This window comes from Trichogramma pretiosum, unplaced genomic scaffold, assembly GCF_000599845.2.
Source record: "Trichogramma pretiosum strain Unisexual culture from Peru unplaced genomic scaffold, Tpre_2.0 scaffold7, whole genome shotgun sequence".
Classification (NCBI taxonomy): Eukaryota; Metazoa; Arthropoda; class Insecta; order Hymenoptera; family Trichogrammatidae; genus Trichogramma; species Trichogramma pretiosum.
Window position 1 is genome coordinate 1,839,744 of NW_019641639.1, and position 17,810 is coordinate 1,857,553.

At 35.1% G+C, this 17,810-nt stretch overlaps 2 protein-coding genes across 4 annotated transcripts in view; one reads left to right on the forward strand and one right to left on the reverse strand.

The window, feature by feature from the left end:
- Positions 1 to 14,367, reverse strand: part of LOC106647997 (serine-rich adhesin for platelets-like) — a 61,760-nt gene extending 47,393 nt beyond the window's left edge. The window contains exons 1-7 of the mRNA XM_014364597.2: positions 13,351 to 14,367; positions 9,921 to 10,030; positions 9,634 to 9,845; positions 9,354 to 9,536; positions 9,150 to 9,293; positions 8,109 to 8,202; positions 4,623 to 4,787 (exon numbers count right to left, since the gene is read on the reverse strand). Coding sequence (XP_014220083.1) covers positions 4,623 to 4,787; positions 8,109 to 8,202; positions 9,150 to 9,293; positions 9,354 to 9,536; positions 9,634 to 9,845; positions 9,921 to 10,030; positions 13,351 to 13,544 — 1,102 coding nt within the window. The 5' untranslated portion in view covers positions 13,545 to 14,367. The remainder of the gene's footprint in view (positions 1 to 4,622; positions 4,788 to 8,108; positions 8,203 to 9,149; positions 9,294 to 9,353; positions 9,537 to 9,633; positions 9,846 to 9,920; positions 10,031 to 13,350) is intronic.
- LOC106648028 (fatty acid-binding protein, brain-like) lies at positions 7,376 to 10,864 on the forward strand. 3 transcript variants are annotated; one of them, XM_023459603.1, is made up of 5 exons: positions 7,376 to 7,433; positions 10,098 to 10,181; positions 10,261 to 10,436; positions 10,519 to 10,626; positions 10,687 to 10,864. In XM_023459603.1, the coding sequence occupies exons 2-5, from the start codon at positions 10,112 to 10,114 to the stop codon at positions 10,750 to 10,752; spliced, it is 420 nt and encodes a 139-aa protein (XP_023315371.1). In that variant the 5' UTR covers positions 7,376 to 7,433; positions 10,098 to 10,111; the 3' UTR covers positions 10,753 to 10,864. The 3 variants fall into 3 exon arrangements, with proteins under 3 accessions (XP_023315371.1, XP_014220151.1, XP_014220160.1); XM_014364665.2 differs by lacking the exon at positions 7,376 to 7,433 and adding an exon at positions 7,444 to 7,569 and having other exon boundaries at positions 10,687 to 10,861; XM_014364674.2 differs by lacking the exon at positions 7,376 to 7,433 and adding an exon at positions 9,955 to 10,038.
- Positions 14,368 to 17,810: the final 3,443 nt, after the last annotated feature.

A 17,810-nucleotide genomic window follows, 5' to 3' on the forward strand; every position in this document is an offset into this window, starting at 1 on the left:
TGAATGGATACGATATTGTGTAGGAAAATTGTCTGCTATTTTTAATTAACTTTTTCCCTAAACTCATCTCCTCTTGCTTTCCTTTGAGACGCTTACATTCATTGATCTTCTCTCTAAACCCACACACGCAGCACGCGTACACGTATGCGATTCAGTGAGAGCGGTCGCGAACATCCGCCGGATATCCGCAAGTATGCGAATTCCAATCCCTTTCATAAATATATTTAACAATACCTTAAAGCTAAGAGATCAGATTTGATAGTAAGTATCGTTAAAATGATAAGCAATCAAACGGCGAAACTCAAATGTTTAACAAAATCAAACTTGCGAGTTATATTTGTTGTATCAAATCTAAAAATAAAATACAGCTCATGACCAAAAGAGGTGAAATTTTATTATACTCAATTTCTAATTCATTGTAATCGATAGGAAATTTCGTCAGCTTTTCGATAGTGACTTTAGATTTTTCGAAACGTTGTATTTTCACCGAAAAAATCGCAATTAAACATTCAGAACTAAATATCTCGAAAAACTCAGGAAAAAAATGAAATTGAAGGTTTATATTTTATTTTTCCGTATAACAATTAAAATAATTGGGAAATCTGACAACACCATGAGAAAGATGAAAAAATTTCTTATAGAAAACATATTTTCATTTATTTTTTGAAAGGTTTTACGAGCGAATTTCTGTAACTCTATTCTCTTTTCTCAATTTTCATAACGAAAAATAAACCTTCAAGTTCATTTTTTCGGTACTGAGTTTTTCGAAATGTTTAGTTCTAAATGTTTTTATGTCGATTTTCTCGGTGAAAATACCACTTTTCGGGAAATTTGATGTCACCATCAAAAAATTGAGGAAATTTCCTAAAATTTTCAGAGAATTTGACATTTTAAGTTAACTATATTCACAAGATACATAAAATGTTGTACAGATAAGTGCAGAAACTTAGTATATTTTTTAAGTTTTGCGAGAATTAAAATAAGTGAGACATAAATGTTCAAGTGAGACTCATAAATACAAGAGAAAATAAAAACGCTTGCCGTGCACATGCTTTATTTCTTCTTGAAGTCGCACGCGTACTCATCTTATGCCCTTCGCATGTGTAAATATAAATACACGTTAAAGAGCACAAACATATGCAAAGACGTCCATGAAAAGAACTTAATCAAGAGACTACGAACGCGTATGCCTTCAATTTGAGCTCATAACTTATGGCCAACCAAGTTACGATGAATACGAAAATATTTGAACTTTAAGAACTGGCGAAAATAGTATAAACGTCTTTTAAGTTTAAGTATTTTCATACTTGACACTTTAGCTTTATTTTTCTTCGAAAAATTAACTCACATATGTGTGAGTGTATGAGTGTGCATGGTCTTTTAATGTGTTAAACTACACATTTATCTTACGATTTTTAGAAACGTTTTTTTAGTTAAATCCTAAATTAAATTCTAATTTAAAAAATTTTTTTAAATTTAGTTAAGTACGGATTGTATAGGTCATGAAAAGTGAAAGTTTTCGAATCATATGCGCACTCACCTCTAATGTATTGAAATATTTTAATAAATGTGTTACACACAGTGAAGCTACTCGAATTAACTGTATAAAATCATAGGTGCTTTAATTTATCGTTGGCAATCATCAAGATGATGAGAATACAAGTACGTACATGCAAACTTTTTATACTAGTCGCAACTGCTATGATTTTGTCTGCCAGATTTGATCTGTGAAATTACAATCGCATCAGCTATTAATTATAATGCATTCTTTAAGAAACGGCTGCAGAATTGAAAAAACAATAATTTTAAATGAAAAGAATTAATTATTTAACAATTCTATAATTGATTTGTGTTATTACGTTGAATTGTTATTGATGAAACAATTAGTTGCCAACTTCTCATAATTTTTAGAATAAGTTTATTATTTTTGGAACCGAAAAAGTACATGATAGCTTTTTTACTGAAAATTGTTCAAAACATTTTTGAATGGTGCCATTCAACTTTTTGCAGTAAAGCAAGCAGTCTGAAGAGAAATAAAAGAAAGACTGTAAGCTTAACGAGCTGATAATGATCAAATAATATATGGGTCAAAATAATGAATTTTTGAAATTTCGCCCGCACGTATCTCACTGATCTTGAGGCGCTTTTGATATGTTATATATATGTTATAGTACATGGTAAAAGGGCCAGAATTTTAGACCCCCACCTTCTCTATAAAGTCTATTTTCTATCTATATTTTTTCTGATGTTCTGAAGCAATTAAAATATCTCAAAAAAGGTACATTTCACAAACCAAACAATCTTGATTTTTTTCAGATTTTTCAATTGAAGGCGATAGAGTCTTAAAAAATGTTGGTCTTTCCCTTTTTTTGATTTAGGCCTCCTAGCTCATTCTTGGAGTTTCGAATAATTAATTTATCTAAGAACGGCTACATGGCTCACTGAAAAATGTTTTTTTAAAGTTCCTGTTAAAATTACAGCTCAATCCGTTAATAGTTCCAGAGATTTTTGTCCTTTAGTGTCGAAAAATTTTATTTCGTGAAAAACGCTTTTCAAGTTTTTCTTGTCTATTTGGCTTTAGTATAAAGCGATGTAGAAAAATTCTAGAATAAATTATAGCGTAGGATAATCGATTTATAAATATATGGAATGGAGAAAAACTCTAATACACTTGGGGTATTGTAAAACAGAAATTACCCTGTCGAAGATAAATGTATAACACACGTGCTGGTAGTCTACGCCAGCATTAAAGGCCACCAATATGTCAAAAATATTTGAAAAAATATCGCACATGAATAAACCGGAGAGTCTGCGTTTTTGATAGTACTTTCTTAACGTCTCTACTATAACGGTATGATTTACTTAAATTATGTGAGGCGTATTGCAAATGCACACACCAAGCCGAGCGGGCATAGTAATCTGCTCGATAAACGTTACTATGAAAGCCCATATTATAAATAAACTCCTCTTTTTCATCGTTAGTGAGATAATTTCCATGGATTAAAATTTTCTGCAGTGTCTCACTGGTATAAGGTAACGATTAACCGCATTCATTTCCCTGCACAGCGATGATGGTCGGGTAATAATAGTCAAACTGTTTCAGAAATACTACTGTGCAGTATTAGAATTTTAAATTTTAAAATGATGCTCAAACTACGTACTCTAATAGAAAGTACAATTAGTTTTTCGGAGTAATCGGGGTAAAAAAAAATAAAAACAACGCAACAGCAAAATGCTGAATAATTTTACACTTGGACCTCGTCAAACGCGATCGGAGTGAAGTAGGTGATGAACTAAGAAAATCTAGAATTTGCCACGTGTCATTTTTTCTTTGCTCAGCTCCTTCACTTTGCCGGTTATGCATCGCTCCAATCAATTTGTTTGACGAATGTTTTTTTTCATTTGTGTATACTTGTCGCGAATATCAGAGGGGTCGACGCTCCTTTGAGTTAAATTTCAAAAGCGTTTTCATTACACTTTTTCATCTTCGTAACTTTACGAGGCACATTGCAATAAATGTAATTTTAAATATAATTATTTTTAATCGACAAACTATGACGCTGATTCGAGATACTTTTACGAAGGATGTCACGAGGATATCCGAAAAGTAATAAGCTTTTGAAAGTATTAATCAATTTCATAAGCAAGTTGTGTCGTTTGAAGCAGTCTCACAATAGCAACGTCAGTGCATCGGTGACAAAATTAGCTCATGCAATGGCTTTGAGTTGTCATTGCATGTGTGCTTATAATACATACAGACAGTATAAGAGCTACACACGCAGCAAAGCTATAAAAAATCCAATCTTCTCTCGGCTCTCTATACGCTAAATCCAGTCAAGCCAATTAAAGCAAAAAGTTTGTGCTGCGCTAAGGCCACAAGGGGGAGAAGAATTGCAAGCATAAGAGATAAAGAGAGAGAGAGAGAGAGCATCGCACCTACAGCCGCGTCTACTATTCATCTCCCTCAACTTATGGATTAAGTTTTAACATGAGCTGTCATATAGGTCTATACGCATTTATATGTGCACATACATACGCGACACGTGACTCTGTTTACTGCGTTTCGCACTCGGACCCTTGCGAGATTTACTAACTAAAATTTAATTGAGGGATAACCCAGTAAATTAACGAGCATGAGGTTTTCGTATTGAGAAAAAGCTCGCCGTGACATAAACAGGAATGACATAACTATGACTTTTGCCTGTCTAATGGTTTTTTTATTTTTAATGTGTAGGGGTTTCGAGCCAACATACCCTTTTTTCTCAACAATGCGCACTCCCAACGCTCAAGATAAATGCACTGAAGCAGACTTAAAGCAAGGAAGTACTCTTCTGTAATTTTTTTCTTCACACCACCAGTTAGACGATAAATTGTATACTTCTTTGATCTTCGCGCCATGAAATTCGAGACGGCACATTGTTTGATTTTATTCTAATGCTACAGTATTATCTATTCATACAAATTATTTCGAAACCGTTTAAAATAATTCAATATTACATTAAATGCTAAGCAAAGCGTTCCTAAACGTGAAGAATAAAATTAAAGGTTAGCACGCGAATACGATGACCTTAACTGATAATACTAAAAGTAGATTAAATAAAGAGTGTCATGTTAATACTTACTCATTCCAGAGCCGACATATTCGTATAAAAGTGAAGCTACAATGTCTTCGGTGGCTCTTTCCCAAAAGCCGTCACAAGCGACTATCAGAAAATCTTCGGTCCCATCTAATTCTACTTTTATTACGTCGGGCTCTTCCGTCACCCATGGTTTGTACTTGCAGTCTCCTGTTAAAAAAAAATACTGCTTTAAATTTCTCATGTTTTTGAAAATTATTACCGAAAGCTCTTAAATAAATACTCAACCCTTTCGAAAAAAGGCCTTTTTCATGAAATACTTCTAAAATTTTTTTGAATCTATTTAAGAAGTTAACAGGTTGCAGAAACTTTGACAGATAAGGTAAGATTCAATTGTATTCTAACATAATTATTTCGTTGGATAAAATGCATCGTTATAAAAAAAAGTTGGGGGCAATTCAAATAACTAATAATGTTATAGTGATAAAATTGGACTTTGAACCTGCAAATCTTAATTTACTTAAATCGACGATTCAATTAGAGAAATACTTTTTTACATACCAGCGACCCGAAAGTAGCATTTCCCGGCCGCTGCGCTAAACGGGATATTGCTATTTTCGGGCCTGGGGTATGTAAAATCGTATACTGGCCTATACCGGGAAAAAAGAAAGCCTCAGTGCACGTGCTAATCGACCTCGGCTTTGCCTCGGTTGCTTATTTCACGTGCCCTGGGGCTTTTCTGTTTTTCCCGGCCTAGGGCAGTAATATACTATTTGTGAATAATGTTGGTGACAATCAATATGAGTATTGAAACTGAAAGGACAAGGCAATATATCGTAAACATGTCAATTTGCCATAGTCCAGAGTAAGTGACATAAAATTAACACTGATTCGCCGTATACATAGGTCTGCAGGCTGCATACAGCGAACTTGATCAGATACGTTATTTGTACGCGATTAAATTATAGTCTTCGAGAAAGCAAACTTGCAGCCGATAGGCGCATTTGCTCTCGTACGCTAACCTATGTATAAGTTTTAAGTTTAATTATTTTTCGCTGAGCTATGACGAAAGATTGACGAGCACTGTATAATATTATAAACAACGGGGGATTTGTTTAAATTTGATTGTGTTACATGTTTTTCAACTCTCAAAATGTACTTAAAAGAGTACACAATTTTTAGCGAGTGCATGTATTTTTTCGCTTATCATTACTCAAAGCGGACACATTCTAGAGATTTGCCCATATGTAATACATAGCTCAGTGTAATATGGTATTACGAGTACATTATTCAAGTTCGCGCAATGATGCAACGAGGCAGCAGTCAACTCAGCGTACTGTCATTTAATATTCACTTGCGCCACTCAGTCCCTTATGATACTCTTTCATGAAGCACATGAGCTACAGAAAAGATAGCATATAAGTGCTTGTGCCACGCTTATGAAGCGCGAACACGCCTACATGATATTAAACGAATGTTTGGCTTACTCTTCTACCGACCCAACGATCTCTTGCAAACTTATAAATCCCTCACTTTACAATTAACGATCCGTTATTAATCACCCAGTAGAAATAAAATAACACACATTAACCGCTTAATGTTGAATGAATCTGCTCTCGAAAGTAGAATGAGTGTTTTCGTTCCTCTACCACGCGTACAACAGCAATAGAACCACCAACAAAAACAACAATAAGAGTAACAACAACAACAACAAAATGCCGTTGCGTGCTTCATTGTGAAGATCGTAAAGTATACGAGACTTTTCATGTAAGCACTGACGTTCCGTTATCACGAAGATTAATTTAATAACATCTAAAGAGGCAAAAGTAAAAGCTGCTTTATACAGATGCAACAACGATATCCTATAGCTATGGTCTTCATTTGCAATATGGCTGCAACAGAGCTAGATCATGTGTATTCGGCTATTACCATTGCTCGCGATCGAAGTGGTTTTCTCGTTAAAATAGGCAGCGCATCTTAAAAAATTTCCAGCTAAACCCCAACTCACAAGGCGCTATGAGCCGGCATTGCATTTGACTGCGTCAATTAGTTCTACGCTGCTTCGAGTTTGTTTTGAAAGTATCTTCACCAGTGACATTGTTTACGAACATCAACGAGCAGAACGAAAAAAAGTTCAACAATCAAAGACGCGACATATTTTTCCATTTTCAAATAATTAAAGATTTTCATTTCAACACTTACGCAGATGCGAATATATTAATAGTCTGCGTAACATGTTTATTTTCAAGTAATTTTTTTTTATCGTTTTTCCAAACGATGAAACAATCAATAAGATTTTTGAAAAAAATAATAATAAGTTGACAATGTATGATCGAAAAGAGCTACAACAAAAAATGATATACTACTACTGTGGCCACACCCTATGTGACTTGTGGGGGAAAATTTAATACTCTACAGGCTCATATATTCTAGCACTTAGACTTTAGAATAATGAAAACTCGTATCATCGAAATGATATCATCAGAGGAAAGAGGAAATTACGAAGACGAAAATATTGGCCGGTCGTTATTATATTCTATTCTAAGGAAATAATATTCTCTGCGTAAATTAAAATAGTCATTAGTACAGGAAATTATCTAATATAAAAATTTTTTTACAAACAACACAATGATTACCAGCTCCTAAAGTGCACTATGATATTTTTAAATTATTCAACGGCCAATAACTGAGTTGACGGCTAATTCTCTTTTAGAATATTACTATAATAAGCGCTTAAAAACTGAAATCAGTCCACAAGTCAAAGTAAGCATCGCCACCTAGCAAGGAATATCTAAAGCTTGCGATACACCCACGACAATCGCCGCGCAGGGAGTCGCTGATGCGCGCAGTTGGTAGGTAAGTCGCATTTGCAACAGTCTACATATATACGTACATATAAACAGAACCGCTCCCACTCAAAACATTGCTTTACCACCTATAAGACTCGCTCGAAAAGTCCAGCACTAATCGACTCATCTAACTAAAATTGCAGGTCAGTTTCAAGTGATTTTTGTTGTTTTACAAGCCGGCTATAAAAATCACATCTAATGCTGCATATAAACACCTGTAGGCTGTTAGACTTCAGCCATATTTGATAAATAGCATCATATATTGCGTTGAAAAATTGGCATTTAAGTAACTACAATCTATATTGACATGCAATTTCATGAAATATTATCAAAGCAAATGTTTCATAACATAGATCAAGTTTAATAATAATTTTTGTTTTCAATAAATTATTCTAATCATAGTGTTTAGTGTGTAATTGTATTTTAAATAATCACAGCTGTTATTATTAATTTAATTAAAAGTCTGCTTTCTATGATAAAATAAATCATTCATAAATGCAAATTAAGCTCTCATTGAAGTGAATTTGCAATTTTTTGCAAATGATGATATGTTCTATCAAATTATTAATACAAATTCTATATTTTTTAGTTTTCATAACATCTAAATATTTCAATTTTCAAGTAATGTTTAACTACGTATCGTTGTACTTAAGAAAATATTAAATTATTTAGGTATAATTACCAATTGATCTTGAGACATTTATTACTCCGTTAACTCTCCATGTACCAAAATATACAACTTCTCCTCCCAAATCTTTAATTCTTTTTTTTTCATCCTGAAAACAAACAAGGTATTGATCAGGCTGATTCATGATTTTTATCATTATACATACAGCATAGTATCTGTAATAGCTAGATTAAGCTTAATCTTTTCGCATAAATAAATGAAAGACGTCTTATCTTTCGCAAATGTATGAAATGAATTTGTCAATAGTTTGGCATTTGTTTTAATATTAGAAATACCTATTGAAAAATTTGCAGTTTTTTCTTAAAATGGCTGATACTGAATTTAAAATGTTGAAAAATCAACATTTATTACAATTTAAAAGTTACGAAGATTATTTAGAATCATTCATAACTCCAAGAGATATTTTCCATTTACGCAGTAAGATGTTAGCACGTAAAATCATCGAATTAGGCTATCATACGCAAGGAACTCTCGAGAGGGAATCGTTTTACAAAAAAGTTGAACTCATTAGAAGATATTTGTATCTGAAAAATAATCCTCTTTCGTTATGTTCTGAGTCCATAAAACCTAGAGATAATTTTTTACGTGAATTGGCTCTTAGAGAAAAAGCAAATCGTTACGGTAAAATGTACACCATAATATTTATAAGACATTGTGGTAAAGCTCAATTTCAAATATCTGGATTTATCGATTATTGTCATCGGTTAAAAACTGAAGACTGGCTTCCGTACTTTGATACAAGCAAAAAACTAAAACCTAGAAAAACAGATCTGTCATTTTATAATTGGAAAAGTAGAAAGTCAATTTATAATAATTCAGCAAACTTCAAACTTATTGCTGATGGGCATAGAGGTCTAATATTTCAAAATGTTCATGATTCTAAATTGATAATGATCAACACTCATTTGACTCCAGAATCAAATCCAAATCGTTTCATCATTCATAGTGATTTATATGGCCGAGCCATACTTTATGACCATCGTATAATTGAAACTGACACAGAAGAAAAGGAATGATTCAATTTAAAAAACTTACTGGTCTTTCTGGTTTATGAGGAATAGTCAAATTCATTCCTCTTCCAGATTTGATCAAAGCTGCTTGTGAATCTCCAGCCCATGCTATGTACAAAGTCTTATCAAATAATAAAGCACATACAGCAGTAGCACCACTATTTTTTGTCTGAAAGAAAAGATAATACATTATTCATACAATCAGAAAATCCAATTGATTAAAACTCACATCATCCCCCTCAGAAAATCTTTTATCTGTTGTATGAAAAGCATCGCGTAAGGCAAATTCAGGTTCTAAAGGATAATAAGAACTTTCCACTAAATACTGATGAAGATGAGCTGCACAATATGTGGCAGCTTCTTGTCCTGCATGACCGTCGAATACTGCATAATAGTTTACTACGGAGTCATTCTGAAAAATGAAATTAATAAGTTCTTACTTATTTTTGTTATAATGTTAAAGACTCTTTAGAAATAATAATAATGAATAGAATAGATATTTTGTTTACCTTAATACTGAACATAGTGTGTAAATCATGTAACACTACAGAACGATCTTCCATTTTTCGCCTTCTATTTTTAATAGCATATGAAGAAGTTAATGGTAGTGGAATGGATGGAGGTGGAGGTAACAATGCTAAACGGCTGTTATCCAAATAACGTTGACATATCTCATTAACTTTACTTGTGACAGTTTGCATTAACTTTAACGGAGAAAATACTAAAAAAAGAATAATTCATGAGTTAATTTTTTATTATTTTACCTACAATACTACGCAGAGTTTAAAGAAATTACCTTTATCTTGTTGTCGGTATCCACACTCTTCAGGTGACTTTTGAAACAATAATTTGAATTCATTGATGACCAGTTTAACTAAATATGCTTGCAAACTCGGTGGACATATTCTGAAAATGTAAAAGCATACTATTATCAATAAATGTATAAACAAAGTTGATGCATTCTATCTTACAGGTAAATTTTCAACTATGGTATCTTTGGTAGGAAACTATCAACATGAGAAAAATGAAAATCTTGATGAATATTTCAAAGCTATTGGTAAGAACGGAACTTTTTTTCAGATATGCTTAATGCACATTAAAATGAAATAAAAGTAATTATATTAAATATGTTTTAGGAGTACCATACATAGCTAGAAAAATGATGGGGGTAACTAGTCCAAGACTAGAAATTCAGAAAAGTGATGATGACCATTGGACTATTCGTACAATCACAATGTTGCGTACAATTGAGTTAGTTTTCAGAATAGGAGAAGAATTTGAGGAATCAATGCCAGGTGGAATTACATTAAAAGTTAGTATTTGTATGAAGATGATTATAATTATTTTTATGATTATTGCCTGATTTTTCTTTCATTTATTAATATTATTCATAGAATGTGGCTTCTTTAGAAGAAGATGAAAGTATAGTTATAAATTGTAAAGGACCAAATGATGTAAAAGTTGTTCGAAAATATGAACTCAAAGATGATCAGATAATATTGGTAAGTTCATTGATAATATAGAAATTTCAACACATTAAATATTGGAATTCTACTTTTCAGACTATGACTCATGAGAAGAGTGGACAAGTTGCCAAAAGATATTTTAAAAAAATCTCACAAGACTAAATATGGCTGTTGATGTCTTATTAAAAAGTATTTAATATTGGTGTCTATTGTGGCTTTCGATGTCTTTTACAGTTCAGAAAATTTTATTATATTCATAATGATTTTAATTAAGCTTTACATAAAATTTACTTGAAAAGTTATAAAATATAGATTTTGATAAATTCTAGCTAATTAACTTTTAATAAAGTTGTAAATGTATAACAAATTATTTTTTCAAATATGTTTTACATGCTTTTTTTATTGCATATATTATAATGTTTTTACGCTAAAAATGAATGTGATTGAATCGGAATTAAAGTATAACAAGTATCGAAGGTTTATTAATCACTTTCCAATTTTACACAGCTTTCCAATGAAAATACATTTTTTAAGAAATAGAAGTTTATCGATACTGAAAATTGGTAAAAAAGAAAGAATTCAGAAATAAGTTAAAGTTTATTTCAAAGTTGAACGAAAAAGTTCTGACAGTCGAGATATGAAAACGCATTTAACATATTCGGATCAATCTACGGAAGTTAGCGATGCATCGTACATAAAAACTTAATATTACGCGCAGATGCGCACGCGATTTGTTCATAAAGCGTGAAGGAGGAAAAATAAATAATAATACTGAAGCTCGTCGACCGCGAGCTGGATTATTTACGTGTATACGGATAACACAGCGTTGCGTAAAAAAAAATTGTTTAGCTCAAATTTTCACAACGTTCATGGATACAGTAAGAAGTTAAACTTTTACAAGCGTGTGTAGTCTCGATTGTCTAAGTGCATACGCGAGCTACGTTTGTGTTTTTATATTTTTTTGCACACTTCGGCGAGAGGGAGCGTAGGGTAAGTCTGTGCGCACGTGACCATAATGCAGTTTTTCTTTTGTGTTTGGCCACGTCAGGGAACAAGAGCGCGAGTGGCTAGACTAAAAGAATGGCTCACATGCAAAAGCAAGTTAAGAGCTTTTTGCGAAAAATGAATATTTGTAGCGTACTGCAACATTTTATGTGTGGCTCGGTTATTCAGAAAAATATAGAAATTTCCTAGTGTACCTAAGGATTTTTCACGTAGTAATAAAGCGTAATATTTACACATTTGGAAAATATTCAAGTTAATCTCTAAAAAAAGGAGAGTGTTATTTATAAAATTAGAATGTAACATCAAATATTTCAATTTATAATATAGCTACAGACAAGAATGATTTTAATAAAGCACTAATAATATACAGTATAAATGCGGCTTATGCACTAAAGCTCGTGTTAAAAACAATACACTTGCGTCAGCGAGCTATTCGTAGAAAAAATCGTAATCCTCTCTGTACACGAAAGTGTATAATGTAGTTTTATCTGGAATTTAAGCTTCACGAATAAACAATTGCAACTGTTCTAGTAAAATGAAATTATATTATAACGATAGTCTATCCTTAGATACATTGACCACGTTTGCACACATATAAAAACATAACGGCATGGCCTACATAACAATTTTACCGGCTGCTAAACGCAATATGAATTATTTATTCGTTCATCATCATCATCTTGGTTAGTGCTCATTGTGTGGATATAAAAGAAATGTCTTGCATCCGTGCTCCAACCAATCGTCTCTTTCGCGTAGATATCAGGCTTTTTTTAAGATGTTAGATTTGCACGTACGGACTGTCTTTAGAAATGAAATAAATAATTTGGCAAAGTCAACGATGAACAGAAAAAATAAAAAATATACACTGAACAATACGTTCAAGAAGTTTTTTAAATATTTTCATCAGGATTTACGTACCTTGCTTCGAGTTGGGTGTCACTGAAAGCAAGGACTTTTTTAATCCATTTGTGCGAGCCATTTTTTCTCTCTTAAAATTAACTTTTGAATGAAAGGCCTTTGAAACAGTTAATAAATTGACTTCAATGACCAAAATGTGAAAAGTGACGCGGTGAGTCATGTTCTCGTTAGCAGTAACACACTTATTTAGTAATCCTTAGCATTATTTTTTACGTTAGTAAATATGGAAGAGCAAACTATTGACAAACCGCGTGAGTTTTTTACGCTCAAATATTAAGTTAAGAAAATTAGAGAGTTACAGATACAGTTTCTTGCTTCTATACAATTACATTAAAACCTTTTCTAAATATTCAAGGAGTTTCATAATTATTCGAAATCAAGATCAGATGTATTAGTTCAAAAATAAAATGCATTATTTTCAAGTAAAATGTAATTTTTCGACTCGTCAAATTTGAATGATGACTCAAATAAGAGACTAATTATTGTGTAGAAAGCAAAATTCGTTATTGCGCAAATTATTGCGCATCGTCAGTGGGAAAAAAGAATAAGCAATACAGATTATAGGCATAGAATCCCATGTAAACAGGTGCCCGTAATATTTACGTCCGCGCCAGCCAAAACAAAAAACCTAACCTTCATAACCTTAAAAATAGTCGTCAAAACAAACGAGTTTGTAGGATAAGTGAAAGCGTAAAAAATCGAGTGTTGCACACGATGACACGAGGAGTTGAATGAATGATTCATTGTATGGGTCATCACGATGAAAGTGAGAGGGAGCGAGGCAAAAAAAGGCAAGGAGATAAACGTAAACGAAGATAAGGAAGAAAGCTCGGTAACCTTTGATTAAGATGTTGCAAGCTTATGTCAGCTATCTCGCCGGTCAGCTCGCATTCTCGCACGTCTCTGCGGCCCATTTTGACAGGCAGCTGATCCTCGTGGTCGCAAACGTTAGCGACAAAGTGCTCGAGAAAGCGCCGGTAGGCCCCCAAGTAATCACCGTCGCACACGTCCAGGCTCATCATTTGCTCCATATCTGTACAGGCGATTTTGTTTATTCGCGCAAAAGTCGTCTCGTTATCTGGTTATTATTATTATCTCGGCACTTGACACGCAGACTGCAGCAGCACTCGGCTTATATCCCGCACTGACAGGCCAGAAAATTTATTTTCTCTGGCTGCGATTTGAAAAGCACGCACTTGCGTCGTAGTACACATGCACACTCACACACACAGGTATATACTACGTAGAAAGTAAACAGAAAAATATATAGATATATAGTTCTATATCGATGTGTAAAAGTCGGATAAAAAATAGTCTGTATAAAAATAAGCTTTCGTTCTTCGTTATAGCTGCGTCCGTTCAGGCTCGATTTCCAGGAACGAGTCTCGCGGGCAGCAGTATATAATATATACAAGAGCAGCGAGCAGCGAGCGGAGAGCACAGACAGAGCGAGTATAACGCGCCAAACTGCACGATGACGGATAAAACAATGTATATATTTCTGCTGCCGTTGCCGTTTCTGTCCACAAGCGAACACACAAGATACTGTTGCTCGATGATATGTGTGTGCCTTCGTGTATGTACACAATGTGCGCTCTGCTTACGCTCTCCTCTGACTCTCTTTAGAGAGGCTATCGCACGCTCGAAAGTATATACTGTAGAGTACACGACGACGATCTACAAGCCGTGTAGTGGATTCGCGAATCGCGAGCTCGCCAGAAGCAGCAGCAGCACACGCGCTCGCGAGAAATGTATTATCCCCTCCAGTGCCGCCGTTGCGAACCACCTTAGGTATGTATTCTCTAGCGCAGTCGCGCGCTCTTCTCTTGTCTTCGTTCTGCAACGTGTGCGCTCTACACTAATGCTAAGGCTAAAGGTACCTTTATAAGCATGAGCAACTATAGATACAGGTCGCTTAAAAATCCAGCACTGCAGCAGTCAGCCAGATTTTGTCTATGATATTGCGCGCGCACTTTGACGTTACGAATCCTCTCGCTCGCCTGATCAGTAAGTATTTACTGTAACTCGCGCGACACCTTTACACGCCAAAGAGAATGAATAAGTCCATTGATACTCCATCGATCTAGGAGCAAATTCGAGATTTTATTAGCAAGACGTAAACAAGAGTCGCCGAACTTGGTCACTCGACGGGGAGGCTTCAAAAAACTGCGATCTGCGAGCAAACGCGATTGTTGCCTTGTTTTACCTTGCGTAGTAAGAGGCGAGCGCGAGAAGACACGAACAAACTCGAAAGAGGAGAAAAAAGCGGGAGAAAGCTGCCAAATGCCTCGCTGAGCGGCTAATCCACATATTATGCTCGCAATGAAGCTTCGGCACGTACGCGCTCGGAACTCATGTCCAACTCTTGTATCACGATGGTGTCCTCCAAGCCACTGTCTGATCTCATTCAATTTAGACTCTTTCATTTTAGCCACTGATGCTTCGGGCCTCTACGCAGCATCCTCCGCGAGTCCAGTTTGTCTGCTCGACGCGTTCTTGTGGCTGTAATGCAGGCGCGCGAGCTCGGCCAAAGCTCCTCTATTGTATAAAACTTTTTACGCCTATTATACTTCAACTATACGTACTCGCGCAAATAAGTCGAGTAACGTAGCAGATCGTCGATTAAAAAGGGGACCTCTTGCAAAAGACACGATCTCTTGGCGATTGATTGCACTTACCTTCTGCAAAAAATTCTCGATTTATGTGTTTCTTTTGAGCTTCGTTTCTTTTTTTATCGCGTCCCCTGCTCCAGTCTCCACCCCGTTGCGGCTACTGCAAAACAGCTCGCTACCGCTGCTACTATGGGTACCTGAAATCAAGAGGGAAATACTTATGGGTACTTTGATTTTGCCGAGGAAAACGTCGTTCGCTACAGCAGTCAGCCCTTTCGCGGAATGACCTCGGAGAGAGAGATCGGAGATGGGATCACGTGACAGCGAAGAGCGTGGGTGCCTTTACTCTACTCGACTATACATACAATATACGTCTGAAGTATGTAAGCTGCCGCGCTTCTCCGCGGCTAAATTGCGATTGTTGCGATATCATCGTGCATCGAGGCTTCCACATTATTAACTATGTAATAATATAAATAAAAATATGTGCGCCATTCAAAATCTTTGTAGCTAACTTGGATTCATTTATATAATAAATCCAGGGCCGCTTCCTGACTCACGACATACCTACCTTTACTTTTTACTCGGTTTATTCCTCTGCTCAGCGAGCAAGTCTGCAAATTCAAGAATCGAAAAAAGAAAATTGAGTATAATACTCGTAATTGTCGCGACTTAAGTTCAATTGTAATTTAAGGACTCGAACGGAGCTTAACTTATTCATTTTTGGAAAGTATTTTTACTCCCCTTAGCTTTCCGTAGCATTTTTTAAAATTTCAACATTTTTATTGTTTACTGTGATACAGTAATTTCCATGAGCCTATTTCGTACATTTTACGTATTAAATTTTTTTCTGTCTAGCGTTTTACTTTTTTCAAAATGCACCTCACTTGTCGTAACTTTCAGAGCAAACTGTTGAAGCTACAGCACCAGGGTCGGGTACACTTCTTCAGTACATGAATAATTATAGACAGTATAACTTGGGCGTGGTGTTTGGACTCGTAGGTAACTCTGCGCAAAAACTTGAGCATACTTACTTTTTAATTTTACATTTATTTCTTATATCTCCATCATAAGTCTACTGATTGAGAGTGACCAATGTGCTCAATCATCTCGCTCGAGGTTGTGCTTACCCCCCTCGAACCCGAGCATATTTTCTGTGGATCTCGCATCATTTGCTCTTATTTCGATTCGAATTCGTTTTAAAAAGTCAATTTTCATAAAATTTAAAACGTGCTTATGAAGCAAATAGGGTAACTAAACCAATACCTATCCAGTTAAGGGTGTTGGTACAGTCCCCCTATTTTCTTATTTTATAATTATAATTGATTTTCATTCACCATTGAATACCGGTAAATGGCATTTCTGATATAACAGTTGAGTCTTAATCCTTGGAAAATATTTTTGAAAACAGGTCATCTGAAAGTTATAGTACTAACATTTCCAGGTGTATTGGCAAGTGATGTCATGGACAATGCGTCATGCACAGAGTCTATTAATGATAATGAAGTTTGCACCGATACGCTATAATAGTTATTATCTACGAGTTTCTTGTCTGACTCATCAGTTGACATTTCTGACAATATGTTATTTCCATTCAACTTTACTCTAGAGTAGGATGAATAAGAAGAAGATAGAGTAAGATGAATATTATATTACGTAAATATTTCGACCATTATATAAACCATTATTATGAATCAAGTATGCTCTCAAAAATATTCAAGTAAGTTTTCATAATTTTAAGAAAAAATTATCTATATTACTCTCACATCTTGCCATATTTTGCTGGCCGTTGAATTTGCGCGATGGAAATTTAATTTTGACCCATTCCTCCTCAAGCTCATGTAAATTTTTTCAATTGAATACGAGGCAAATGTAAAGAACAAGAGGCGCGCGAAGAAGAAAATACCAAAAGCGCGACGAGAAGTAAAGGAATTAAAAGAGCCAAAGTCCCTGCAATTGCACGACCTTCTGACCTCGACAGAGCGATTCTCATTGGCAAACAAGAGAGCCTCTGGAGTCTTGTACGGGGCATCGACCAACGCCATTTCTTCACTCGCTCGCATCGATGCAGTCGTTCTCTCATATCCACTCCATACGTAATCAGCTATATTGCCTTTGCAGCAACACGAGCGCCGTCGTGAAGGCTCGCCTGGTACGTCTTTCCAGGGTCAACAAACCGCCGTCATTTCCACGACTAGAGTCCGTATTACTGCAATCTATAGTCTGAGCTGCGTCGCGCGAGATGACAGCGCCCGAGTATGTAATGCATTTAAACTGACCTGAGCCGATTTCTGACGTCGCCCCCGCCGCCGCCATGGCGCATCGCATTGCACGCGCCACTCGCACGGCAGAGCTCTTACATATATTCAACGAATTCCTTTCAATTTCACTAAATTCAGGGCCGTAATTGTACTTCTTGCGTTGCTTCAATATCGCACCGACTCCTTGCACATTACGTGTGTGTTACGAGTATTTTTTTTTCTTAGACTTTCAACCGGTTTCAGAATTTTTATTGGGAATCGACTGCCTTTTTTCCGCACTAATCCATTTAATTTTAATTTGACTTTCTTCTGGAACATACTGTAAAAATTTATTCAACAGAGAATATTATTAAATAAATAGCTAAATGCTTCATTGCTTGCTTTTATTGTTGCTTTTCAGCACAGTGAACAACTTTTGGTAATT